Source organism: Hippoglossus stenolepis, chromosome 21 (assembly GCF_022539355.2).
Source record: "Hippoglossus stenolepis isolate QCI-W04-F060 chromosome 21, HSTE1.2, whole genome shotgun sequence".
NCBI lineage: Eukaryota > Metazoa > Chordata > Actinopteri > Pleuronectiformes > Pleuronectidae > Hippoglossus > Hippoglossus stenolepis.
This window is the reverse complement of record NC_061503.1, coordinates 20,203,254-20,228,194: the sequence shown is the minus strand read 5'-3', so window position 1 is coordinate 20,228,194 and position 24,941 is coordinate 20,203,254. Positions and strand designations below refer to the sequence as shown.

The 24,941-nt window shown below is 47.0% G+C and overlaps 2 protein-coding genes and 1 long non-coding RNA gene across 14 annotated transcripts in view; 2 read left to right on the top strand and 1 right to left on the bottom strand.

Moving 5' to 3' along the window:
- Positions 1-980: 980 nt before the first annotated feature.
- LOC118100565 (SUN domain-containing protein 1-like) lies at positions 981-13,104 on the bottom strand. 11 transcript variants are annotated; one of them, XM_047338328.1, is made up of 23 exons: positions 12,884-13,104; positions 12,062-12,272; positions 11,179-11,337; positions 10,767-10,963; positions 10,637-10,663; positions 10,278-10,538; positions 9,959-10,084; positions 9,602-9,730; positions 8,808-8,891; positions 8,173-8,286; positions 7,335-7,419; positions 6,493-6,545; positions 6,204-6,418; positions 5,851-6,093; positions 5,527-5,607; positions 5,384-5,445; positions 5,158-5,302; positions 4,816-5,088; positions 3,973-4,057; positions 3,504-3,619; positions 2,677-2,844; positions 2,514-2,607; positions 981-1,499 (listed from the first exon to the last, which is right to left on the bottom strand). In XM_047338328.1, the coding sequence occupies exons 3-23, from the start codon at positions 11,280-11,282 to the stop codon at positions 1,384-1,386; spliced, it is 2,778 nt and encodes a 925-aa protein (XP_047194284.1). In that variant the 5' UTR covers positions 11,283-11,337; positions 12,062-12,272; positions 12,884-13,104; the 3' UTR covers positions 981-1,383. The 11 variants fall into 11 exon arrangements, with proteins under 11 accessions (XP_047194284.1, XP_047194285.1, XP_047194283.1 ...); XM_047338329.1 differs by having other exon boundaries at positions 12,062-12,199; XM_047338327.1 differs by lacking the exon at positions 12,062-12,272.
- On the top strand, positions 11,293-12,270 carry LOC118100568. The gene is made up of 2 exons (XR_004694459.2): positions 11,293-11,661; positions 11,999-12,270. It is a non-coding gene; the product is annotated as an uncharacterized LOC118100568 (long non-coding RNA).
- The window catches only part of heatr1 (HEAT repeat containing 1), a 14,713-nt gene continuing 2,638 nt past the window's right edge, over positions 12,867-24,941 (top strand). The window contains exons 1-37 of one of the 2 annotated variants that reach the window (XM_047338324.1): positions 12,867-12,951; positions 13,659-13,769; positions 14,338-14,496; positions 14,589-14,805; positions 15,029-15,170; positions 15,265-15,366; positions 15,568-15,708; positions 15,957-16,168; positions 16,281-16,414; positions 16,485-16,572; positions 16,883-16,984; positions 17,133-17,250; positions 17,362-17,469; positions 17,551-17,646; positions 17,730-17,818; positions 17,921-18,132; positions 18,329-18,450; positions 18,829-19,029; positions 19,173-19,347; positions 19,425-19,573; positions 19,696-19,888; positions 20,056-20,225; positions 20,439-20,603; positions 20,682-20,924; positions 21,273-21,404; positions 21,497-21,600; positions 21,792-21,938; positions 22,014-22,132; positions 22,220-22,341; positions 22,592-22,720; positions 22,803-23,027; positions 23,214-23,343; positions 23,428-23,594; positions 23,687-23,739; positions 23,819-23,942; positions 24,088-24,228; positions 24,770-24,941. The exon at positions 24,770-24,941 is cut by the window's right edge and continues 124 nt beyond it. In XM_047338324.1, coding sequence (XP_047194280.1) covers positions 14,355-14,496; positions 14,589-14,805; positions 15,029-15,170; positions 15,265-15,366; positions 15,568-15,708; positions 15,957-16,168; positions 16,281-16,414; positions 16,485-16,572; positions 16,883-16,984; positions 17,133-17,250; positions 17,362-17,469; positions 17,551-17,646; positions 17,730-17,818; positions 17,921-18,132; positions 18,329-18,450; positions 18,829-19,029; positions 19,173-19,347; positions 19,425-19,573; positions 19,696-19,888; positions 20,056-20,225; positions 20,439-20,603; positions 20,682-20,924; positions 21,273-21,404; positions 21,497-21,600; positions 21,792-21,938; positions 22,014-22,132; positions 22,220-22,341; positions 22,592-22,720; positions 22,803-23,027; positions 23,214-23,343; positions 23,428-23,594; positions 23,687-23,739; positions 23,819-23,942; positions 24,088-24,228; positions 24,770-24,941 — 5,086 coding nt within the window. In that variant the 5' untranslated portion in view covers positions 12,867-12,951; positions 13,659-13,769; positions 14,338-14,354. Of the gene's footprint in view, positions 12,952-13,658; positions 13,770-14,337; positions 14,497-14,588; positions 14,806-15,028; positions 15,171-15,264; positions 15,367-15,567; positions 15,709-15,956; positions 16,169-16,280; positions 16,415-16,484; positions 16,573-16,882; positions 16,985-17,132; positions 17,251-17,361; positions 17,470-17,547; positions 17,647-17,729; positions 17,819-17,920; positions 18,133-18,328; positions 18,451-18,828; positions 19,030-19,172; positions 19,348-19,424; positions 19,574-19,695; positions 19,889-20,055; positions 20,226-20,438; positions 20,604-20,681; positions 20,925-21,272; positions 21,405-21,496; positions 21,601-21,791; positions 21,939-22,013; positions 22,133-22,219; positions 22,342-22,591; positions 22,721-22,802; positions 23,028-23,213; positions 23,344-23,427; positions 23,595-23,686; positions 23,740-23,818; positions 23,943-24,087; positions 24,229-24,769 lie in introns of both variants that reach the window. The other variant, XM_035145824.2, reaches the window with a different exon arrangement.

Below are 24,941 nucleotides of genomic sequence, written 5' to 3'. Positions count from 1 at the left end.
CATTAGCTGCATTAGCTACATTAGCTGCATTATCTACATTATCTGCATTAGCTACATTATCTGCATTAGCTACATTATCTACATTAGCTGCATTAGCTACATTAGCTACATCATCTCCAAACTCTCACTGAGAGAATATACACTATGCAGATGGACGTGGACCGATAATCGATCAATATCGTTAATAAATGCAGATAAAAAATTACTAATATTCCGAATATGTCAGACTTTGTTTCTGATCCTGGAAAAAACATCAGTAGAAATTTGATTAGAATAGAAAAAAAACTTTCAGAATTAAGACGAGATCTGTACAAAGCGTTTTGACTGTTTTCTTACATTTGAGGTTTGTCAAATAAAGTTATTCAGTGATAAATGTATAATCCACTAAACAAATATGATATAGACATTTTTAAATTCCTGTCACAAAACAGTGAAATCTCATTTTTATATCTTAGCAATGGAACAGATTAAAAAAAGACATGATTGTCAAATGTTATTGAAACATAAATGATCAAGATCTAATAAATCATAAGGAAATAAAACTGTTGCACAATACAACCTGAAATATTGATGTCTTCTTGAAAATGGATCAAATAAACTGATAAAATGAAAACTATTCAGCTGAAGACAAAGGTATTGACAGCAGAGTATAATATTCTTTATTGATATTTATCTGCTCTATACCTTTGATCGGAGCAGATTTGAACATGCCTGTCGTGGGTCGGCAGATGTAAACATGTTTTAATGTGTTGCTCTGGACCAGATTATCCAATCATTTATTTCCTAGTAAAAAAACACATTTATTCAAGTTCTCTAAAAACAGGAATCATGTTTCCTCCTGAAGAGACTTTGGTTGTTCTGTGTAAAACAAACGTTATTTTCTACTGACAAATTATTTCTTTGTGTAACTGAAACTTAAAGAAATGTATTTTCCTGAAACTCTGAAAGATCCGAGTGCATTAATCTGCTCAGAGGCCACATGGTCAAATCATTCTTTATTAAAGCGTCAACAGGAGGAACAATTAAAACATGTTCATGGATGTGTTGATACAAAATATGAGCTGATCCTATAAAACTGTGTGACAAAGTCAAAGATAAAAACCTATAAACAACAAATACAAAACAACGCAGATATAAAAATAACTATGGACAGAAAAGTCAAACTCAAAGTCGTCAGAGTGACGTTACTCCACAGGAAAGCCACGGCGCTCGGATCACGCCTGAAGGGGGCGGGGTTACCGTCACTGTCGAGACTTTGATCAACAAACTCAACTTTAAACTGAAGTGCGTGGAGGCTCAGGCACAGTCAGCAGCCAATCATCACCGAGCAGCACAGCTTCATTTCAAAACCTCAGTTTGACTCTGAATGTGTGAAGGTCGTCCTCAGACGTCACTGGGCGACCCGTGCACTCTGAAACGGTAAATGCACGTGTACTCCTGGTGGCCCCAGTTGGACAAAACCTTCACCTCGATGATCTGGAACATCTGATCGTTCTCCTGTTGAAACAGAAAATAATGATATGAACGCAGTCAAGTCACGGATAAAGTTTGGCTTCATCAGCGTATTGACTCACCCTCATCACAATGATATATTCAACAGTCGCAAAAAGTAAAAGATAAAACAAGAAGTTCAATTTAAAACGTTTTTAGAACAAAATAGACAGTTGTTCATTTAAATACTTGAATCATTGGAAGGAAAACACTCCTTCATATTAAAACTCATGGTAACATCATAGATATAAAGTCTTATTCTGAATAAGGTCAATAGTCTATATTATAATAATCATATTGGTGGCCATGGAAACGTCATTAAGTTTCCTGTTTAAATATTTAGAAAAACAAATATTATGTTAAAGAGTCGTAAACGCTTCAGGAGAACAACGTACGTTCAAAAAAAAAAAAACATGTTAGTTCAACAAATCGCCCAAACACACTCAACTGAAGGCAGGTCCCTAACGTCACCTCAGCTGATGTTGACTCAGCTCAGCTACGTGTTTTTATACAATATGAACCAATGCTACTGTTAATGGTTAGCTACATAAAAACACGTAGCTGAGTCAGCATCAGCTGAGGTGACGTTAGCTAATGCAGCTAATGCAGCTAATGCTACAGTTTCACAATCGTTTCAGTTAAAATATGGAGAAAAACTAGGAGACAATATTTCCAGAAATCAAAGCAGAACACGGACATGTGTGATTTCACTCATCAGATTTGATCTTGGTCACAAAAAATGAAGATTGTTTGTTTTGGATGCTATAATAAAAAGAAAGAAAGAAGTGAGGCGTCATGTTGTCATCACACTTGTTAAACTCCTACATAAGAATAAACATCCTCTGATCAGGATAAATGAACATGTTGCTACAGCTGCTTTATTCTTTTTACATAACATTAAATTATTGTCAAAACTTCACTGATGTTGAGAACGTGGATCAACCCGACAACTATTTTTAGACTTTTCTTTCTGAGTTGAAATGCATGTTGGGTAAACAGGAGGCCGCTGCAGCGACAACTCACAGTGGCGGCGTAGGTCTGCAGAGCTTCTCCATCCTCGTCATACGTGTACGCGCCCAGCAGCTTCCCTCTGTCCTGACGCTCGTCATCTAGACCCTGAAAACAAAGCCGTTCAGTAAAAAACAGAATCTCCGAGAGGGCGCTGGTGATGGCGTTGACTCTTACGTAGACGCTGAAGTCTCGGGGAGCGCTGTGCAGCGCCCCACTGGGTGCCAGGGCTTTGGGGATGTGCTCCAGGGAGAAGGCCGTGGGGAGGATCCTCATGGAGAGACGGATCACCAGGAAACCTGTGGAGCCTCTGAACGCCCAGCAGTTTCCTGGATGGACGTCCGGCTACAGGAAGACAGCAGGGCGGCGTTTATCAGGTGTGAATAAACCGTTGATGACGCTTGTGTATATTAGTTTTTGCTCATGTGTAACAGGGCTGATGAACAGATGGGGAAGGATGAACAGGGTTGGTGGTAGATGCTAAAGTTGAGACAGCGAGGATAAAAGAGTATGATGACTATGACTATGATGGGGGGGGTGACATGTGTGTGACTCGACAAAGTTCAGTTTTTAAACAGAGTTTAGCCCAGGCCACCGTAACAACACAAAAAACACAACATGCCTCCATACTGCTCGTGTGGTGTCATGCAAGTGTCCACAAGCCCCGACTTCCATATCCGACTGGAAACGAGGTCATTTACACCACGTCTTTAGCCTGAATGTCAACAGGAAGTGGCTGAGCTAGTGGACGTAGCCACACAGTGGCGTGTCCGACGGTCCATGAACGCACCTCGTAGGAAGATATCAGACGTTTAGGTTAAAAACTGTAAATGACATCGTTTCCAGTCAAATGATTGTTGTGGCTTCTGGACACTTGATGACATCTGACCAATCAGAAGACAGAAGGTTCTTGTCTGGGTTTTCTGCTTCACTTTATTTTTTGTATGAAAAGTAGAAACTGATGTGACGACAGCAGTGCGATGTGTGATTGACAGGTGTGTTACCTGGATGACAGTTCGAGGAGACTGAGAGAAATACCAGAGAGGAAGTCCGAACAGACTGAGCAGCGCCGCCTTCGTCTCGTACGTCTCAGAGCAGCGAGTGCTCAGAACACTGCCCCCTGCAGGAATGCCGACGTGTTAGTAACCTCAAATAAATGTGGACGACATCACAGCTCCCGAACCACCTGGTTTTAATGAGTTATTCGACGTGTAAAAATAGTCCGAGACGTCATGATTGATGCGCATGTGCGGACGGGACCTTTATACCACGGCTCCGCTCCATGACCACTACTGCACAGACACACAATCACCACATGATGGCAGCCTTCGCATCAGATATTTTAGCTTCATTTCTGTGCAGTGGAGTTGACTCATCGTATTTATTTATTCTAACTCTAACCTGAGATTTTCTAACAATAAAGAAATAGAGAAAATTACGGGTCCGACACGAACACCGAGTTTATCTCCTGACCTCCAGACTCCAGAGCGTAGTCGGCGAGGCCAGTCTGGTCCTGGGAAAACAGCCGCAGAGCGTTCTTCACGATCACGTGGACATCCTGGAGGAGACGACACAAAGGTTATTTAACTTTCTAGAGCTGTAAACAGGGAAAATACCTCTGAGCAAAGTAAACATAGGATTAACAGACGTGTTTGTCCAGCGTCCACAACATGAAAATGATCGTAACAACGCAAATATGAATCATTCTCCTTCCTCAGTTCTGATGATTTAAGAAAACTAACAACCACGAAACAACAGTTTGCAGCAGGTTCGGCGGCGTCATCAAACAGAATCGCTTCTCCGAACACGACCACTTTTAATAACAGTCAACGTGAGTTGAGGTTCTTCCAGGCGTATGAAGGACTCACATATGCTTTGTGTTGGCGCTAGTGACACGTGTAATGGCATCATGATGAGTTTCCTGGCTCATATGCTAACTTGCTACGCTAGCTGTCAATGCTTAAAAAAGAAAACAAGACATAAAATCTGGGTTCTGCAGCCGACTGCTTCCTCAGCCTCATTCTGACGTCACAACATGTGTTAGCATATATGGGATTTGATTGGCTGGTGTCAGCTTCTACCTCACGCAGCAGAACCACAAAGCAGTTCTGCTTAATTAGTCAGTGAGCTTGTTTAGAGACCGAGGCTAGCCGTTTCCAGTCTCTATGCTACGCTAAGCAGCTGCTAGCTAAAGAATCTGAACCCGAGACTCTGAATGACGGAGAAGACAATTTAACTTTTCTTTTCAAAGGGTCTTGATCCTGAATAAAGGAAAGATTTTTATTTAAACTACATTTGAAACTGTAACCCCCTCACCTCCGGGGTGACGGTGTCCCCGGCAGTCCCGGTGGTTTGCAGGACGGTCTCTCTGACCTCCTCGTTGCGATGCTGCACCAGCTGCAGTTTGATGTTCTGCAGGATGCTGCGCTCCAGAGACGACAGCGCCACCTGCAGGTCAGCCCTACTGACATACTGCTGCGACAGCCACTGGAGAGTGTCGGAGTCTCCTCCGCCCGCCACTGTCACCTGATTCCCATAAACGAGAGCCCGAACCTCCTCGCGCACCTGAGCGGAAACCTGTTCTGAGATCTGACCAGAGGAAGAGATTCAAAAAAGTTAAAGAGGCGAACCTCCCAGCTAAATAACTTCTCTTCTCACCGTCTGCTGGACTCCATCGAGTTGTCGGCAACGGTCCTTGAACCCAGACAGACCGTCCACATCCCGCCTTACGTCCTCCAGAGCCACCTCCAACCTCGCTACCTCCGCCAGCAAGGCGTCATGGGACTGACGGTCCACACCCATACTGAAGGAAGTTAGAAAAGAGAAACTTCTTTACTCAGTGTTTTCATCCACGTCCTCAGCTTTACGTTGCCTAGTTGTTTACCTGATGGCAGCAGGAAGTGTTGACTGTGGAACGGACGCAGCTTCTCGCCTCCACTGATCCTCCTGAAACAATATCGTCCTGTCACTGCGTCTGATGATCGATTCTTATGATGAACAGTAGAATCTGTGGTCAGACGCTCTCACCTCTGTTTGAGCCGCCAGCAGCTGCAGCTCCAGCTGATCCAGACGAGACGATAGACTCTGCTGCTGCGACAGCTGCTGCATCTGCACACAGGAAGACGACGCATATCCCATCATGCTCAGCGACCTGCTCTGAACCTACAGTTGGGCCTCTGAACTCTCATGTTTTATACTCAGTGAAGCATCACATGAGTCTTCTACTGCCCGACTGATAAATTGTAATTGAGGTTTGATATTTTACAGATTAACCGTAAACTTTATTATAAATAACTATGAATGAAAAGAAAACTAAATGACCACATCTGGGCCGTGCGTCCGCTCTCTGACCTGCTCCCTCTGTCGCTCCTCGTCCAGTCGCCTCCTCAGCTCGGTCAGCTCATGGTCGATCAGGCTGCTGAGCCATAGCTGCAGGTCGTCCTCGCCGCTCCGAGCAGAGACGCGCTGCTGGAGGTCGGCGTACAGCCCGAGAACCTCCCTGTGTCTCTGCTCTGCCTGCTGCCCTGCGGCCTCCACACGCCCCCACAGCACCGTCAGACTCTGCTCCAGGCCGACGAGCCGGTCCGACTCTTCCTGTCAAACAATGAAAACTGGATTTAAAGAAATAGATCTGAAAGGCTCTGAGGTAAATAGTTAAAGACATGAAACTTTCTCCCTCTACCAGCTGAAGGTGGCGTCACTACCTCCTCGGCTGGTGGAGGTCGAGGATAGAGCGGCTCCTCATACAGCTGCACCTCCCCTGACCCCTCTGCAGCGTTCTCCGCTGATGGGCTCTGTGAGGACATGAAGCTGTAAATGGAGGACAGAGCGGGGACGTCGGAGACCACCTTCGTCCAATCTGTGATGTTTAAAGCTGCGAGGATGGACTGAATGCCGGCGAGGCCAAACCAACATGGGCCTGTAGAGGGAGCCAAAGAAAAGCTCAGTCTGAAACTGCAAACATGACATTTATGATGAGGATGTGAAACTCACCGATGAGGAAGAGCAGCAGAGGAACAAGGAACAGGACAAATCTGGGCGGGGACCTGCAGGAAACAACGTCTGGTTAATTAACGAACGATGACGACTGCGGTCTTGACGAAACTGTCTGAATCGTGATGTTCTCAGGTTCCCAACCTGCGTTTAAACTCGCGGTGCAGACCCAGAAGCTAAATGAGCAGGGTCACGTTCAATCCAACATTTTGCTTCAGTTTCCACGTTGAATGTTAGCCTGGTGATTTAGTGGTGGTGTCCATGGTGATGCGATTCTGTCCAATCAACAGCGACGTGTATATAAACCTCGCCGTATTAATGGATTGTAAAGTTGTGTACAGGTGCTGCAGCTGCTGTTTGGTTTGACATCAACTGAAGATGTTAGGAGACGTGTTTGTATTTTATAATGAAGTTATTTAATGAATAATGGTTAGACAGAGACAAGTGTAACTCACACAAAGTCCTGTTTGATGTGGAGTTAATCAATTAAACAAGTTTTTTTTAATTAAAAATATTTTGCTCAAACCGAGATGATATTTTGATTTTTCATTTAGACAACTCCAACTGTCTTTATTCATCTGTGGACATAAATTTCATCTGGTTAATAATGCAGCCGCCAGACGTCTCATCAAATCCACCCACAGAGACATTACTCTGATTTCAACTTGAGGTAAATCTTAGAATTGAAATTTAAGAGTTTTTTTTACTTTCAAGGCTTCGTTGTAGCTCAGTACATTTCTGATCTTTTGATACCACACGTGTCCAGTTGTGACCCAATTGTTGTTGATGACATGATGTCCCACATAACCACGGTAACAGGACAGTAAAAAAAGAAAACTTGCCGAGTCAGTAGGACGGCACGATCAGGAGCAGTCATGTGATGCCATCTTCTGCTGAGCCACCGGAGGATGGCACCTCCTGTTTTACCTGCACACACACAGGAGAGAGGAGCAGTGAAGTTGTCAGCAGCAGGTTGAACACGGCGGTGGAAGCTTGTCACGTGACTGAAGCTGCTGAGATCAACTACAGACACGAGATGCAGAGAGCAGGTGAGGACACCGGGCCATTATCCTGGTTCTGTAAACACAAATCTGCTGCAGAGCCAAGAACGACCAAACATTTACTCAAGAAGCAGAGACACAAAGACAGACGCACGGAGCTCTGACACCAGGTCAGAGAAGAAGAATTTCAATAAACCTGCAGAGCGTCCGGCGCTCCATGAAGCTAAACATGTTTCCTTTGTCAGCTGACACACACCAAGCTGTAGAAGAAAGATATTGAGTCACCACCCTGTGGTTGTTTGAAGGTCACTGTGACCTCTGAAATCAAAACAGTTCTTCTTTGAGTCCAAGCGAAAATTTGTGCCAAATTTGATGAAATTCCCTCAAGGTGTTCTGAGATATCAGATATAATATGAAAACACAACACCTCTTGGCCACTGGGTGCTGCTGGTGCAGAGGAACAAGAAGATGTCTGTGCGACGTTTGAAATTCAGAGAAGATGGTTTGTGCTGAGGCAGGAAGTTTGAGAGGTTGTTGGTTTCTGAATGACCTCGAGTTGTGGGTCATTTACCAGGAAGTGAAAGAGCCTCGGCGACTTTGATTTGATTCACAATCGCACGTTCCGACAAAAAAATCCAGAGGAAGAAATAACGTGAAATTTAAATATGTAACTCAGAACCTGTGAAAACAGCAGCGCTCCACATCAGCCCCCACACAGAGGCCGCCAGTGACGACCTCGAGGAAGAGGCGACGGCGTCCGTCTCCAAGAGCTGCTTCTCCTTACAGCCGTCACCTGTAGGTGTCAGCAGTGAGCTCAGAGTGCGTTTGACAGACACACGACAAAAGAGGAAGCTGAAAAATGTCATGTGATGAAAATGTCATGAGTTTGATTCGTAAAAAGGCTCCTCCCACACTTATGTTTTTATTCTAAAACAACCTCCGTTCACACTCAAACACACGTCACATGACCGTTCACCTACACTGGTCATGTGATGTAAACAGGAAGTAGATGTCTCCTCTGCAGTTGGTTGCTTAGTAACAGAAACTCCTGAAGGAGGAGCAGTGAAGGTGAAGAGTCAGAGCAGGGACGACGAGGTGGAACTGTTACCGACAGGAAGTGTTACCGACAGGAAGTGTTAGCTTTGTGTTCACCGCTGGTAGTCGAGTCATGTGACTGATGAGGACCAATCAGGAAGAGAACGTCTGCGTCATCGTTTACTAAAGTCTGAGTTCAGACTGAAACACAAACCCAGAGTTTTCCAACTAAAACGAGATCGGCAGCATCTTTATATAGTGTGTATGGTAGTAACTCACACAGAGATCCATTGGGATGTAGCGCCTCCTTCAGGCTGTTGGTCGTCTCCTTCAACTCCATGACTCCACAGTGATCAGACCGAGCTGCAATAGAAGAAACAGTCAGAACTCACCAGGAGCTGAGGGACGCTTAGTCCGTTCACTTGTGTCCTCTGAGCCGAGGACCAGCTCTGACAGCAGACACACAGATTTGCATTTTGCCAGGGAAACAGGCAAAGTGTCTGAGGTGAAGAATATTTGTTTGGGAGGAAACGCAGCAGGTGAGAGAACGAGGTGACGAAAAACCAACGTGAAGCTTCTGTTGATTCGTCTCTGTGGAAAATAACAGAGGTTCTCAGGGTAGTTAGGGTTCTCCCTGTGGTTCTAGTTGTTCTCCACCTCATGCTACCAGTAGTGACAAGGAGCAGAACCAGAACTAGAAGGAGTCAGGAAGGATCAGCAGAGAGCAGCTGTCTGTGGACACCACATTAGAAACATTCCCTGCTTCTGCCTCCATTTCACCTGTTGTTACTTTGATTTGCACCAAAGCAGAGAAACTGATTCACAACCACTGGTTCTTCTAATGGACACTTTGATCTCTGAAGTTTAACTTTATACCACACACACACATGATCCACCTGCTGAGGAGATTCTCTTGAGACTGAAACAGGAAGTTAGAGCTGCATTATGAAGAATAAAAGGTGACAGTAAAACCAGAACATGCAGGTAAACACCACGTGCGGTTTATTTTGAATGTGTTGATTCTCCAGCGTCTGAAACCAGACGAGGGAAACCTAATGAAACAGACTCAGTACCTCCACGACTGTGGTCAGAGTGTGTGACGCGCTGACACACCTGCCAGGTGAGTGTGAGCACAGAGCTGCAGACGCCTGCTGCTCTCCTCACACACACCACTGACAGGTCCAGCCACATCTGCAGCACATCTGGAAGAACCAAACCAGAGTCACACTGAGGCCACGGCTAAATCGGATTCATTGATTGAAACACAGATTTAAACAGAAAATGTCGACACGCAGCGTGGGAGAGGATAACAAACACGTGATCATTGATGTCAGCAGGACAGAAAGTTAACTTCAGGATGTTTATTCAACACAGACGGTAAAGATGGGCGTTTTGTCGTGGAGCCACGAGTAGTCAGTCACGTGATCTACCTGTCATGTGGTGGCGTCTCTGCAGCGACAGGCAACTGCAAATCAGAGTGAGCAGGGAGATGACACAGGCCGCCGCCCTCCTGCTCACATTCACACCTGCATCCAACATGGATGCCAAAACACCTGCTGGAAACAAATGTATGTTAACGACTGATCAGCTGATCGGGTCCGGTCCACCTGACACGTCTTCTGGTCTTTTCACCTGTGAGAAGCAGCGGCTGGTTCATTTCCATGGAAACGTTCACACCAGTTTATGAAACAGAAACTTTTACCAGAGACGTTTTCTGACCCCATGAGAAAAAAGCAGGTCCTCCCTCACCTGTTCTCCTCCTGCGGCTCCGATCTCGGTCGTAGACGATGGAGGTCTCCAGTTCTCTCTCCCCTGACACCGAGGAGGAGGTGGTGTATTTGGAGGAGGAACTGCGTGTGGTGACGGACTCCTTCTTGTCCGGATGCAGCTCACAGTCCTTGCAGTAAACCCTGCTGAGCGTCTGCCCCGTGTGTTTGACACAGAAGCTGTCTGAGCCAATCAGAGTGCAGTTTGCCAGGACAGTACTCTGCTCTGCTACGATGGTGCTTTCTGTCACAAAGAATTATAAAACAAGACAAAGATAGAAAATATTCACTTTATATCATGTTTGTTTCATATCACTGGACATTTCATTTAATGAAACTGACCTTTAGGATCAACGTCATGGTCCAAACCTGAAACATCAGAGGAGGAAGATCACAGCGTTAAAATGAAAAAATATTTTTAAAAACACTTTTTTCCAGCCTCTGCACACGGAGGAAGAATCTGCGTTTTTACCCCAGAGGGTGTCGACCAGCGTGGCGTCCTGGATGGACGACTCGTCCAGCAGCGAGGACAGCAGGGAGGTGTCTGAGGTCACGCTGTGGACGCTGCTGCTGTGGAGCGAGCGGCCGGACGGTTTACGAGGAGACGGGACGAGGAGAGACTCCGAGCAGGAGACAGAGTGATGCTGGGAACGACGAGGCTTCAGGGACCTGACGGAGGACGGACAGAGAGAACGAATGAGAACAACAAGGAGTAAAAGGAAAATGACAATAAGGAGGAGAAGATAAGAGTATGATAGGGGGAGGAAGAAGAGGTGGAGATGGAGAACAAGAAGCAGAGGGAGAGAAGGAGGAGAAGAACAGGAAGAGTAAAAATTGTATTTTCAGAGTAAAAGCAAGAAACATCCGACCTCCCAATCACTCACCTGCTGCTCCTCCAGCTGCCTCCTCCTGCGCTGTAGGAGGCGCTGCTGAGCGGCAGACTGTGATCCAACAGACCGTTATCGAGCCGCAGACTGAGTCTGGACATGGTCCTGGTCCGAAGGGAGGAGACGACCTGCGGCTCCGACGACAAGAAGCTGGAGCTGGACGAGAAATTTAAATCTCTATTATTCAAATCCAATATGTACCAGGTACTCGGATGATATATAAAATATTAAATCGAGCTAATGTCTTTTAAAGAAAATGTATTAATTGTCAAAACTGTCATCAGTTTTGTTTAAACTGAGCAGCTGAAATTTACAGAAAATAAAACGACTGTTGACAAACAGAAACCAATAAGAACTCAGCGCTGCTCCTCGGTAGTGATTAACTGATTAGACTCAGTACATTTACACCATCATGATAAACAGAAGAAGCAGCAGAATTGAACCGGATACACACAGATCAGTCCAGCCCCAACTCTGCAGGTACAGGTCCTCGTCACTCATGACAGGAAACAGATGCACACATCACTGACACACACATCACTGACACACACAGACAGCTTTGTAGCAGCACGGTTCAAGTTCACCTTAAACCTGATTAGACGGCTGCACACAGCACTTCCTGTTTGAGCTGTGGGTCAGTGAGCCACTTAGATCCCGCCCACACACACTTTCCTCACCAGGAGTTTGTTCCTGTCACTGATTTTATAGCAACTGAATTTTATAAATACCTTTTTTTAAATTGTAGCTGACTTTCGTGATGCGTCATTATGACGCAAACTAATTAAAAAAGGTGTTAAATCTCTGACTTGCTGATCAGGTGAAACTGACGGAGGTTTCACACTGAACAAGACACAGAAGACACAGCGGGACAGGAACTCACCAGCAGCTGAAGACAGACGTTTGACCGGTCACAGCAGATTACCCAGCATCCCTCACTGCCAGACAATTAGAGACTTTCTGATCACTTCCCCGTTGACACGAGCTGCCGGCGGCTGCAGGGCTGAGACATCTTTGACTTCTTGTAGCGTCAGTGAGACGAGAACAACAACGTTTGCTTTTTTGTTGCAGAATAAACCGATGTTTGGGAAATCCTTGTGTTTTTGAATAAAGAACAATCAACATATATATATATATATATATATATAGATAGATATATATATATCTATATATATCTATATATCTATATATATATATATATATATATATATATATATATATATATATATATTCTGAGGTAGGAGGTCGATATTGTTCAGGTACAAAAAGATGGTTCAGTTTTTAACACCTTACATTTATGGATAAACAGAAGAAAACACATCTGAATTCTTATTATAAAATAAGATCATAAGTTTCTTCCTCTAAGTTTGAACCGTTTTATTGTAAAGTTTCTTCCTGTTTGTTGGAGACTTTAACTTCATCAAATCAACACTTTGACTTTAATAGATTTAATGTTTGTTCACCACGTGTTTCCTTCAGCTGATCATTTAAAGTGACCGTCAGCTCCCAGCCAATCAGCGTGGAGCTCAGACAGATGACGTCGAGGAGGACCAATGTAAATGCACGAAGGGCGGGCCCCGCGAAAACACGAAGTGTTGACTTGCTAACGTTAGCATTAGCATTAGCTGTCACACACGCACACACACACACACAAATAAACACGAGACAACACGCGCACACGCAAAGACCACACACACACACTCACCGCAGCAGAGCACCTCACGCGCAGCTCCCGCCCTCTGAGCCGTGAGGCTCGAATAACGACAGCTTCCGGTTTGTTTTAACGTTGTTTTCGTTAAATCCGTTTCACTCGGTTGTTTTTTTTTTTACTCACGTAAATCTCTCTAGAGTTAATGTTATAAATCTTTTTAACGTCACCTGACAAACTAACGACTAACTCACGTGTAAACCACAGCAGCTGTTTATATACACGGCGGTGAGCAGCGCCCCCGTGTGGCGGGAGGAGTAAACAACCTATACAAAGATCCTATTCTGGTAGAGATGGTTCACTCCATCCATTTGTCCCATTCGTTTTTACTTGTAATGGAGTGGTGGTAAAGTTTATTAACTAACCCTGGTAGATCCGAACATGCGTCACATGTGTAACTCTGTAACATCCTGTATGAACATGCGTCACATGTGTAACTCTGTAACATTCTGTATGAACATGCGTCACATGTGTAACTCTGTAACATTCTGTATGAACATGCGTCACATGTGTAACTCTGTAACATCCTGTATGAACATGCGTCACATGTGTAACTCTGTAACATCCTGTATGAACATGCGTCACATGTGTAACTCTGTAACATTCTGTATGAACATGCGTCACATGTGTAACTCTGTAACATTCTGTATGAACATGCGTCACATGTGTAACTCTGTAACATCCTGTATGAACATGCGTCACATGTGTAACTCTGTAACATCCTGTATGAACATGTCGCTCAGTTTATTTTACTTATTTGTTTGGTTCTCAGTAAAAATTGAACCCGGAAGACATCGGAAGTGAAACATGTAATTTGCCGTGAACCGGAAGTAGTTACAGCGTGAACGTGCTTCACCAACGTGTTTGTGGAGAAACAGAAAAGGTCAGTTTCATGTTTCTGTTTGAATTCTTCTCTGAATGTTTCTGTTTTTATTTAGTTTAACGTTTCACATGTTCAAGTCGCGACATCCACGTGACTCCCACGAGTTTAACACTGTTGTGGTGACCAGGCGTCGATGAAACGATCCTGGATCAGCCTCTCGTTCCGAACACGGACCTGCAGACTCAGTCTCCTGCTTAATCACAAAGAACTTCCTCTTTACTGAAGTTCAAGTTTCTTATTAAACGTTTGATGCGGTTCAGATCATTTCCGACTTTAAGTCCATTAACTACATTTACCTCTGGTTTTAAAAGGATTCATTACACGTTGTTACCTGAAGTTAGTAAAGATGACTTGGTTGAAAGAAACCAAAGCTGTGATTGTTTGCTTTATTTCTTTTATTTCTTAAAGAAGAGTTGAACAAGTCTCACGTTGGTTTTTAATAGATAAAATAATGATACTATAATTGACTATTGATAGAAAGAAAAGTTCTTAACTATGGACTATTTTCTCAATATCAAATCTCTCTGCTAAAGGTTAATTAAAGGTCGTCTGTCTGTGTCTCCTTCAGGTTAAGAAGCTGTCACCATGACGTCGCTGGCTCACCAGCTGAAGCGGCTGGCCCTGCCGCAGAGCGACCCCGCCCTGCTGACCCGTAAAGAGGTCGCCTCGCTGCTCTTTGACCCTAAAGATGCTGCGTCCATGGACAAAAACAACTTCTACGCCCTCGGTGAGTCCGGTCCACCACTTCCTGGTTTCTGATCTCCAGTTTGTCAAACCACCGGTCATTAACCCGCCCCCCCTCTGTCCTCTCCCATCCAGGCTGCACAGGGCTGGAGGAGCTGCTGGGAATCGAACCGGTGTTTCTGGAGTTCCAGGACACTCTGTTCAGCCGGGCCTCGCTGACGCTGGAGCGCAGCGTCCAGTCCAAAGAGGTCAACGAGAAGCTGGACGCCGGCATCTCGCTCTTCCTCACCCGCCTCTCTCCGTACTTCCTCCTTAAACCAGCTCACAAGTGCATCGAGTGGCTTGTTCACCGGTACGCTGCGTCGCCGCCGCACAGACGCCACCAACCTGTTCCCTCTGACAGTGTTAATGTCACCACAGACAAAAACTGTTCAAACAATTCAAGTCAATCATATTAAGTTTTATTGATAAAATGACAAGAACAGTTCATCAATTATAAGAAAACATGCTTCTTTTTTTATGTCAATCCACTTTTGTTTGGCTTCCTTTTGTCTCACGTTGTGTTTGTGTTGCAGCTTCCACGTCCACCTGTACAACGCAGACAGCCTGCTGGCGTGTGCGCTGCCGTACCACGACACCAACGTGTTTGTCAGAGTCCTGCAGCTGCTCAGGATCACAGACGCCACCAACCGATGGAACTGGCTGCACTGCCTGCAGGTCTGACCTCTGACCTCTGACCTCTGACCTCACAACCGTCTCTACACAAAGTCGCAGTGCTTTGAATCATCTTTACTTCCTCTTGTTTCCATAGAAACCAGGCGTGCCGTTGTCCAGAGGAGCTCTGATCACTCACTGCTACACAGACCTGAGTTTCATGGACTTTATCTGCAGCATGGTCACAAAGTCCATCCAGGTAACTGTCATCTTCTGTCAGGGCTGAGGGGGGCAGTAGAGAGACCACAGGGTGAGACATTGGTCACGATGAAACAATTTCCACGTCTCCATAGTAACGAGAGTCACGCTCCGTGTTGTTTTCAATCTGTGAAGGAGAAACTGAAGGAAACAAAGTGTAGCTGAGACTTCATCTTCTTCTTCTTCTCCTCCATCTTTTCAGGCGTACTCGGGTCACTCTGGAAGTTGCTCTCAGCTCAGAGTGATCTTCTCCTTCTACGCGTCCACCATCGTCCCCACTCTGGACGCCGTGGACAAAGTGTCGGACACCATCATTTCCAAACTGTTGCCGTACGTTCAGAGGGTGAGTGACTCGCTGAGGATCTGGTCTCTGTAGCAATCAGTCAGTCAGTTACTGGTCAGTGATCGGTCAGTTACTGGTCAGTGATCGGTCAGTTACTGGTCAGTGATCGGTCAGTGATCGGTCAGCGATCATCGGTTTCGGTCAAGCAAAGGTTCTTATGAGACAGGATTTTTGTGTCTAGCCACAGAACCTCAGCTGTAACATTTTCGACGACACTCCGCCCCCTCATGTCATCTTCTTCTCTCCAGGGTCTGAAGTCGCCGCTGAGCGACTACAAAGCCGCCTCCTACATGATCGTGTGCCAGCTGGCAGTGAAGGTGGTGATGGAGGCGAGTCTGGTCGACAGCCTCGCCGTGCACATCAGCAAGTCGCTGGTCAAAGAGCCTGTCCTGGCTAAAGAAGGTCTGGGCTGCCTCATCGTGCTGCTGCAGAACCAGAAGGAGGGCGCCGCCGGGCCCAGGTAGGTGCCAGATCACGAGGAGGATCCTCCACAGCGGAGGTTCAGGGTTTATACAACAGTTATAAGACTTAAAATAGTGATGTGACTCACCTGTGTCTTCTCATGTCCTTAGAGCTTTCACCTGCCTCTGCTCGATGCCGTCGCTGGCTCCCACTCTGCAGGTCATGGCGGCGGTTCACGATGTCAGTCCTCTGTTGTGTCAGCTGCTTCCTCACCTGATCCACCACGTGTTCAGCAGCAGCTCAGGTGAGAACAGGAACCACCTGACAGGAGGTTGGTGTCAGAGCAGAGCTTATGTTGTGTTTTCTGGTTCCAGGTGAAGCGGAGACGGACAAGCTCAGCGTCCTGGAGTCCGTCCTGAAGTCTGTGCCTCTCACCAGAGGCCTGGATCAAACTGTGGCTCGGTAAACTCACCTCATCCTCCGTCCACACTAACACACCTCAACACACAGGTCACATGACCGTTCACCTACACTGGTCACATGATGTCAACAGGAAGTAGATAGTCTCCTCTGCAGTCGGTTTTAGTAACAAAGACCTCATCTTCACTGAAGGCAGCAAATACAAACCTGGAGATGTGAGATTATCCAAAAGTCTTAAGGCTGTAAAACTGTGGAGTCGTGTGGAAACCAGGCGTTACCATAGCAACAGTGATGCTTTAATGAGTCGAGGAGGCGTTCACTGCTGACGACTGTTGCTTTGTTCCTGCTGCAGTTTGTTGCTGGACGAGTATCTGACTCAGACGGAGCTCTCTGCTGAAAACCTCTGTGCCCTCGACCAGCGTCTGCTGCCTCTGGTCCGACTGTTCGAGTCCAGGTATTAAAACGTCTTTCTTTACATCGTGAACTCTGCAGCCTCGAGTCAATACTTCTGTTCAGTTTAGGTTTTTTAAAGTTGATTATTGATCAGTTCCTGCAGTTTGTTGTCTGCATCAGTTAACATGACTCCGTTTCTCCTCCGTCAGATACTGTGGCGCTCTGGACGGCGTCCTCGCAGGTCATGTGACCGACCTCAGCAGCCCTGAGCAGAAACATCTTTTTCACCAGTTTCTTTCTCTTTCACTGAGCAGTGGAAAGTACCAGGTACACGACTCATGATGACCTGGGATCTTCGTGTTATCTGTCACACTTTAGAAGTGGATTCAGATTGGTTCGGTACCTTCAGCGTTTGTTTGTTCTTGTTTCCGTCTTTAGATTTTGGGCGACTCGGACACGTCGCTGCTCCTCAGTCTGAAGCACCCGTTGCCTTCGGTCAGAGTCTCTGCTGTGGAGCACCTGATGAGCATCATCACCTCCGGACAGGTATGTTCCTCTCCTGTGGGAGCTTATCGCCGTAGATTCAGCTGCTTTTATTTTGAAAGTCGTGTGTCCTCTCGGCAGCAGAAGAGTCTGGACGAAGACTTCCTGAAAGACGCCGTAATTGACCGTGTTAAGGACGACGTTCCAGAGGTTGTGGCGGCTGCTCTGAAAGTCCTGGAGGTCAGTGAGACGATAAACGAGGCGACAGATGCTGCAGTTTTAAATCAAACAAGCACCAAGTTTGTGTTTTATTGTCGTTGCAGGTTTTGTTCGATGTTTTGGATCCTGAAGAAACTTTGTCATGTTTAATGTCACTGATGGTCAGAGTGGACCTGTGTGTGTCCGAGCACTGGTCAGTGACACACACACGTTTTTATGCGATAATCATATGAGCTTGTATTGATTACTGACGGTCAGCATTGATCAGTGTTAGTGATCGTTTTGTTTTCTTCAGGCTGCCAGTGCTGACAGAGGCGGTGCGTTTACTGTCCGACCCGCGGCTGGGAAAGGGCGACGTCGAGCGGCTGCAAAGAACAGGCTGGAGGCTGCTGCCCTTCCTGGTGGTCACCGGAGCCCGGCCCGACTCCGCCCAGCTCAGCCTCGCCTCCTACGTCGCCCGGTCCTCCATCCTCGCCCAACACCCGCTCACCTTCAACTGGGCTGAAGGTAAAACTTGGATTTTAGTTAAATATCCATTTGGATTCTTTTTTATTATTATTATTATTATTATTATTATTATTATTCTTGCCAATAAAAAGTTGAGTTTTTCTGTCAAATGACCTCAGTTGTTTAATGAGCGTGACGAGACTTTCAGAATAAGAGCAGCACAGTTTCAGTGACGCTGCTTGTTCTGTGCTCACAGAGATGGACGAGGCGACGAAGAGAAGCTCTGAACACGGATTTGTGGGTTTAGTCAACCAGCGCCTCGTCTCCACGTTAACCAAGAACCTGGCGAACATGGAGCACTTCTCCAAACGAGACGCTGTGAGTTTTTGTTTCAGGGTCCACAGTTTGAACTGGCCAATCCTGAGTCAGTGTCAGCTGTCAATCAAGACGTCTCATCCTGTTTTTATAACATCAATAACTAATTCAAACCAAACTGATCAGAAACACTTGATCAAAGTGATAAGAACGACCTGAACTGACAGAAACCATCTTTGACAAACATTAATTTAACGTCTGTTTTGATTTGTAAGTTTGGTCCATGTCCCATCTGCTAACATGGAGGAGGTTAATGACCTCTACTGCAGGCAGCCACCAGGGGGAGATTGGGATTGGTCATGTCGTCCATCTTTATTTACAGTCTGCGCTCCTCCCATGTGCAGAGGTCATCAGGAGGTCACTGTGTGTTTTCTTCTTCAGTTGGAGAAGTTGGTTTCTCTGGTGGAGCAGCAGTGGAGCTCCGGTGTCAGAGAGAGGACGTCCTTCCTGGTTCTGACCCGGACTCTGCTGCTCTGCCTGGGGGAGCTGAGCGAGACGCAGCACCTGCTCACCGCCCAGAGGGTCTTCACGCTGCTGGAGCCCCCCCTGCTGGAGCTCATTGCCGGGGACGATGACGTCCAGGTCAGTGAACATCATGTCCTGATTAAAATTTTCAAACAAAACGTTTATCAATCAGTCTTAGGTTTATATATATTTTTTCTAAACTAAAGAATATTTTTCTCTGCCATCCCCATGTTTTATTTTGTTTATGTGTGTGTAAACAGGACGTTGGGCGTCCTGTGTCCGTCCCCTCCTCGTTCTCCGAGGCTCTGACCTTGTACCTGAGCAGTTGTGAGCAGCGGCCGGGTGAACGGCTCGTTGCAGAGTTCGGCTTCGTCCTCTTCTCTCTGCTGCGAGACTTCATCTCCACTCTCAAATGTGACGACGCCTCTTTTAAAGGTAACAATTGTCCCAACGAGTCGCACTGAGTCTTCACTCGGAAAGAAAGACAGAAATCACAGACTTCCTGTCTACAGGTGAGGTTTGGTGGAACCCGGAGAAGATGGACACCAACACCTGCTGTTACCTGGGATTAATCTGCCGCCTCTTCAGTGTCGTCATCAGCGGCGCCGGAGATGGGCCGACAGCCGGGAGCTTCAGGGAGATGATGAAACTCCTTGTCCAGGTACAGGGATGAAAGCACGTTTCTATATGTTTCTATTTAAACAGCAGACATGAATGTTAAAGCGTAGACGACCACGTGATGCAACGCTTCAGTCAGACACTATCGTTGTCTCCGTCTCTTAGGTGCACGTGCGTGAGCCGCTGATGCTCTTCAGGTTCCTGTGCATGGTGTGGGGATATGGCAGTAACCACGGCGACCAGCTGGACGTGAAGGTCGGCGCTGTCCTGCAGACTCGGGCTCTGTACATGGGCCGAGCTGTGCTGAGCGTCCAACCCGCCACCGTGCTGCAGGAGCTGGCGGCGCCGAACTCCCCCGGTGAGGAAGCAAGTTTTAAAAAATCGAGTTGCATTCGTCAGTCTGCGACGGTAGAAACTAAAGTTTGTGTGTGTGTGTGTGTGTGTGTGTGTGTGTGTGTGTGTGTGTGTGTGTGTGTGTGTGTGTGTCTGTGTCTGTGTGTCTGTGTCTGTGTGTCTCTGTCTCAGTGGTCCCGTCCCTGCTGTGTTGTCTCACCTCTCCGGTTCGTGAGGTGCGGAGGGTGGCGCTCGGCGCTCTGCAGAGCCTATCAGGAGCTGACTCTCCCTTCCAGCCAATCACAGAGAAGCTGCTGAAGACCTCGGAGGAGATTGTCGCTGACCCCGCCTACTTGAGCTTGGTGAGAAAGATTTAAACAGAAAATAAAGAACACTTTAAAATATAGAACATTTTAATAAAACCTGCGATTTTCTCTGTTCTGTTCAAAGTGTCATTAAAAGATGTTAATTGATCAGTAAATTAAAGTCTCAGCGTTTATTTAGTTTTTGTTTCGACTGCGTGTTTATTGGATGTCAGTCTCAGTGAACGTGTGACTGTGTTTGAAACCCTGCAGGCGCTCTGTGTTTTTCACGATGACAGTTTGTCGTGCAACGTGAAGACGCTGCAGCGGAAGCTGCAGGCGTCGATGCAGCAGCTGCTGCAGAGCGTTCAGACGCCATGTTGTCCGTCGTACAGCGCCGCCGTCCTGCTGAGAGCGCTGAGCCATGTTAACGGACAGGTGAGGGACTCGCCTGTACAGCTAAAATAAACCTGTTCCTTTAGACAGATCTAACATTTAACACCTGCCCCCCCCCAGCCGGTCCTGTCCACCCTGCTTCCTGTTCTCGACCGGCTGCTGGAGCAGAGCGGCCCCGACACGCCCACCCTGCTGCGGGACGAAGCCCAGCTCATCCAGCTCATCCTAGGGAAGTACAACGAGGCGTCTGCCGCCATGTTGCCTGAGGACCAGAACTGTCTGGATCTGTTCATCAGAGCTCTGAAGACGTCCAACCAGCCGCACCCGGACATCGCCAGCTGCCAGATCAGCGCTCTGGAACAGGTCAGGAGCAACTGGAGCTTGGTTTAATCCAGTGTTAAACCAGGTTGAATCTAATCTGTGACCAGGTTTAAATCAGCTACACGGTTTATAACCACAGATAGTGGCAGGTCCAGGTTAAGACCAGGTTTAAACCGGGTTAACTGATTATAACCTGAGAAACACTTGTGTGAACTATAATGTGGAGGAAACCAGGGATGGAACTGAGATTAAAGGTTTTAGTCTTAGATGAACTGGAGAAGTTTCATCATGAAAAAACAGAAGAGAAGAAAGGTGTTAAGTCTTCTCCTCCTTCCTCCTCCTCCTTCCTCCTCCTTCCTCCTCCTCCTTCCTCCTCCTCCTCCTCCGTAGATCACGAAGTCGTTCTTCTCGGCCCTCGGAGAAGAGAAGGTGCAGCAAAAGCTCTTGACGGTGATATTCGACGTGTTGCTGGAGAGCAAGAGCCCCCTGGTGGCCAACACTGTCAGCAGCATATTTAAAGGGGTAAGGACCTCGGCTATTTAGCAGACAAAGGATGAATAATGAAAATAATAATGATTTACTAATGAATTTGTGATAATTTCCTGTTTCCTCAGCTCGCCGTCGACAGTCAGCTCATAGCCAATGAGCTGTCTCCACCAGAGAAGCCCAGAGTCAGTGTGACGGTGCAGCAGACCCGAAGGAGCAAAATGAGTCTGAGGCGAGTTGTGTTTATTTACACCCTCCTGCTGTCGGAGCTGTCACGTCTGATTCTCTCCTCAGACCCTGAACATGTCGTGGCCTTTTAATTTGAAAAACTCAGACGTGTAGATTAAAAATCTTAAATCTCATGTTTAACATCATTTTAACGTTCTGATGTTCCAGCCGAGTAAAAGTTGTTTTGTTTGTCAGGAAACCTCAGGAGAGCAGCGAGGGGTGTCCAGAGGGTGGCGCTGTGCCGTGGCAGAGAGTCACACTGATCCTAGAGCTGCTGCAGCACAAGAAGAAGCTGAAGCGAGCTCAGACGTTGGTGCCGGTTCTGTTCTCTCTGCTCTCCAGGTGCGGACTGGCGCTGGTTTTTAAGTTTGACCAGGTGAGGGCGCCATCGGGCTGACGTTTGTGTTCTTTTCTCAGGAGTCTGGAGCCGTGTTCAGGCGGTCACGCCAACATGGAGTACACCAAACAGCTGCTGCTCAGCTGTCTGCTCAACGTATCCCACAAGCTGTCTCCTGATGGACGACCGCTGGGGCCTGGTACGTCAGCTCGCCACACCTCAGTTATCAAAGTTAAAGGTCTCCTGTCTTCGCCCTCTGAATCTTGTGTCTGCTCGCTCTCTGCAGACGTCCTGGAGGAAGATAAGTTCAGCGTGGAGCTGGTGGTTCAGTGCATCAGATCGTCCGACATGCCGCAGACTCACCACCACGCTCTGCTGCTGCTGGGCACCGCCGCCACCATCTTCCCCGTGAGTCGTCATCTCAAACAGAAACGGCTCGACTCTGTTGTCTCTGCAGGAATCGGATCATTATGTTGTTCTGTTTTATTTTTGTTCCTGTCGATCATTTATACCCAAAAACGTGAAGGGACATTTTTCCTTTCATCTTAAAGAAGAGACTGTAAATGAGAGTTTAGTGACGATCTCAGCTTCTGACTCCTTCACTGTCACAGGGACGCAGGTTTTAAGAATCTCATGTTTTCTCCTCGTCGTCCTGCAGGAAAAGGTCCTGCACAACATCATGCCCATCTTCACCTTCATGGGAGCGAACATAATGCGTCTGGACGACGCCTACAGCTTCAGAGTCATCGACAAGACGGTTCAAATGGTCATACCTGCGCTCATCAAGGTGAGAGACGCCGCTTAAATCTTCGGCTCCGACAGGGAGACGCCGTCATCATCATTTCACAACTGTGTAACCCCCGCCTCAGGCTCACCAGCTCTCTGACGACCAGTCCTCGGCTCACGTGCACGCCGTGGTGACGAGGATCATGCACGTGTTTGCAGACGCGCTGCCTCACGTGCCCGACCACCGGCGGCTCCCTGTCCTTGTCCAGCTGATAACCACGCTGGGCCCCCGCCGCTTCCTCTGGGTCCTGATGCTCCTCCTCTTCAAGCTGCACGCCGAGCAGACCGCCAGCTCTGTGAGCGAGAAGGTGAGACTGAGCTGTGACTCCCCCGAGACTCACCTGTCTGCAGCTCCACACCTAACGTGTGTGTGTGTGTGTGTGTGTGTGTGTGTGTGTGTGTGTGTGTGTGTGTGTGTGTGTGTGTGTGTGTGTGTGTGTGTGTGTGTGTGTGTGTGTGTGTGTGTGTGTGTGTGTGTGTGTGTGTGTGTGTAGGAGGCGTCTCTGGACAGGGACGTGGATTTCTGGATTTCTCTGTGTTGTCAGTTCGAGGTGAGCGAGCAGCTTGCCTCGCTCATCAACATCCTGAACTTCCTGCAGCAGCTGCCCAACGACAAAGACGACGGTGAGAAAAACAAAATAATCTGAGTGAAGTCTCCTTCGGAACGAAGCTCTGGCTCAGTTTGAGGTTTGACTCTTTGTCCTGCAGCTCCAGTGAAGCGCAGAGGAGCCAAGAAGCCGGAGGAAGACGAGGAGAAGGTGGAGGAGCTGATCTTCAGTGTCGACACTCACAGCAGCAAAGAGCTGAGACACTTCAAGTTCCTCTGCGTCTCCTTCATGGCTCAGCTGCTCGGCTCCAGCAGCTTCGTCGGGAAGGTGAGCCACGTTCAAATCTTAGGAACATTTTGTTTACATGTAAACAAACTCGCTCAGTGTTGAACTTGGTTGAATGACGGGTGGTTGTCCAGGTTGCCGAAGGCGGCGACGTCGTGGACGAGTCTCTTCAGCAGCTGCAGCAGAGGTGAGTCCTGATTCGCTCTCACAGGAAACAGAATGATTTTGTTGTTAATGCGACGCTGACTGTTTCCTGTTTGTTCCAGGCTGCTGGAGGAGAACCTGCGCTTCATCCACAGCGTCGCTCGCTGCGTCGAGGAGAACGCCGACAAACCCACCGCCAAGTTCTGGAGAGTTCTGCTCAACAAAACCTACGACGTCCTGGATAAGGTTCGACACGTTTTCTCTTCTGACAGGAGCCTGATTGGTCGACAACATGCAGAATCAAACCACTGACAAATTCAATAATGACGATGACATATTTTCTCAAACCTTTGCTCACGAACACGTCGTCACCTTCGTCTCCGGTTGCCAGGTGAACGCTTTGTTGCCCACGGATACCTTCATCGCGGTGATGAGGGGGCTGATGGGAAATCAGCTGGTGTCCGTCAGGAGAAAAGCGATGGAGCTGCTGAACAACAAACTGCAGCACAGGACTCGGTGGGATGTGCAGCAGGTAGCACACACACACACACACACGCACACGCACGCACACGCACACACACACACACGTACACACGTACACACACACACCACACACACACCACCACACACACACACACACACGCACACACGTACACACACACCCACACACACACGTACACACACACACACGTACACACACACGTACACACCCACACACGCACACACACACAGTGCACACACTAGTTTTTTAAGATTCAAACATCTAAACTTTATTTATATTGCACTTGTGACAAAGTGAAGAAATTACATCAGACAAATGAAATCAACAAATAATAGTAAATCACGTAGTTAAGATCTAAATAAAACTTTAATCAATAACATCAGATTCTTTACTTTAATGTTACATGAACCACTGAATACAATTTAGTTAGTTTAGTTAAAAGATTGATCATATACAACATAGATGTTATGCTAATGAACTGATAAGTGATACAATTAATTGGATTATTAACAGATTGAAGTGATCAGTTAAATATTGGGGCGATTGATCTATTTCCTCGTTTCTGTTCCAGGTCGACATGTTCCTGCAGCTGATCGGAGACCTGCTGAGCATCGTGGGTAAAAGTCACAGTAAGGTGGAGGAGGAGGCGGAGCACGGCATCAACCGACAGACGGCGCTTTACAGCCTCAAACTGCTCTGTCGCACGTTTGGCTCCAACCACCAGGAGGCGTTCGTCCCCGTTC

Coding starts and splice junctions, on each gene's coding strand:
- LOC118100565 (XM_035145827.2), bottom strand. CDS start 11,682: ATGAGTGACGAGGACCTGTACCTGCAGAGTTGGGGCTGGACTGATCT. Junction 10,964..11,178: donor GGCAGCTGGAGGAGCAGCAG/GTGAGTGATTGG, acceptor GTCCTCCGTCAG/GTCCCTGAAGCCTCGTCGTT. Junction 1,498..2,514: donor TGCAGACCTACGCCGCCACT/GTGAGTTGTCGC, acceptor CTGTTTCAACAG/GAGAACGATCAGATGTTCCA.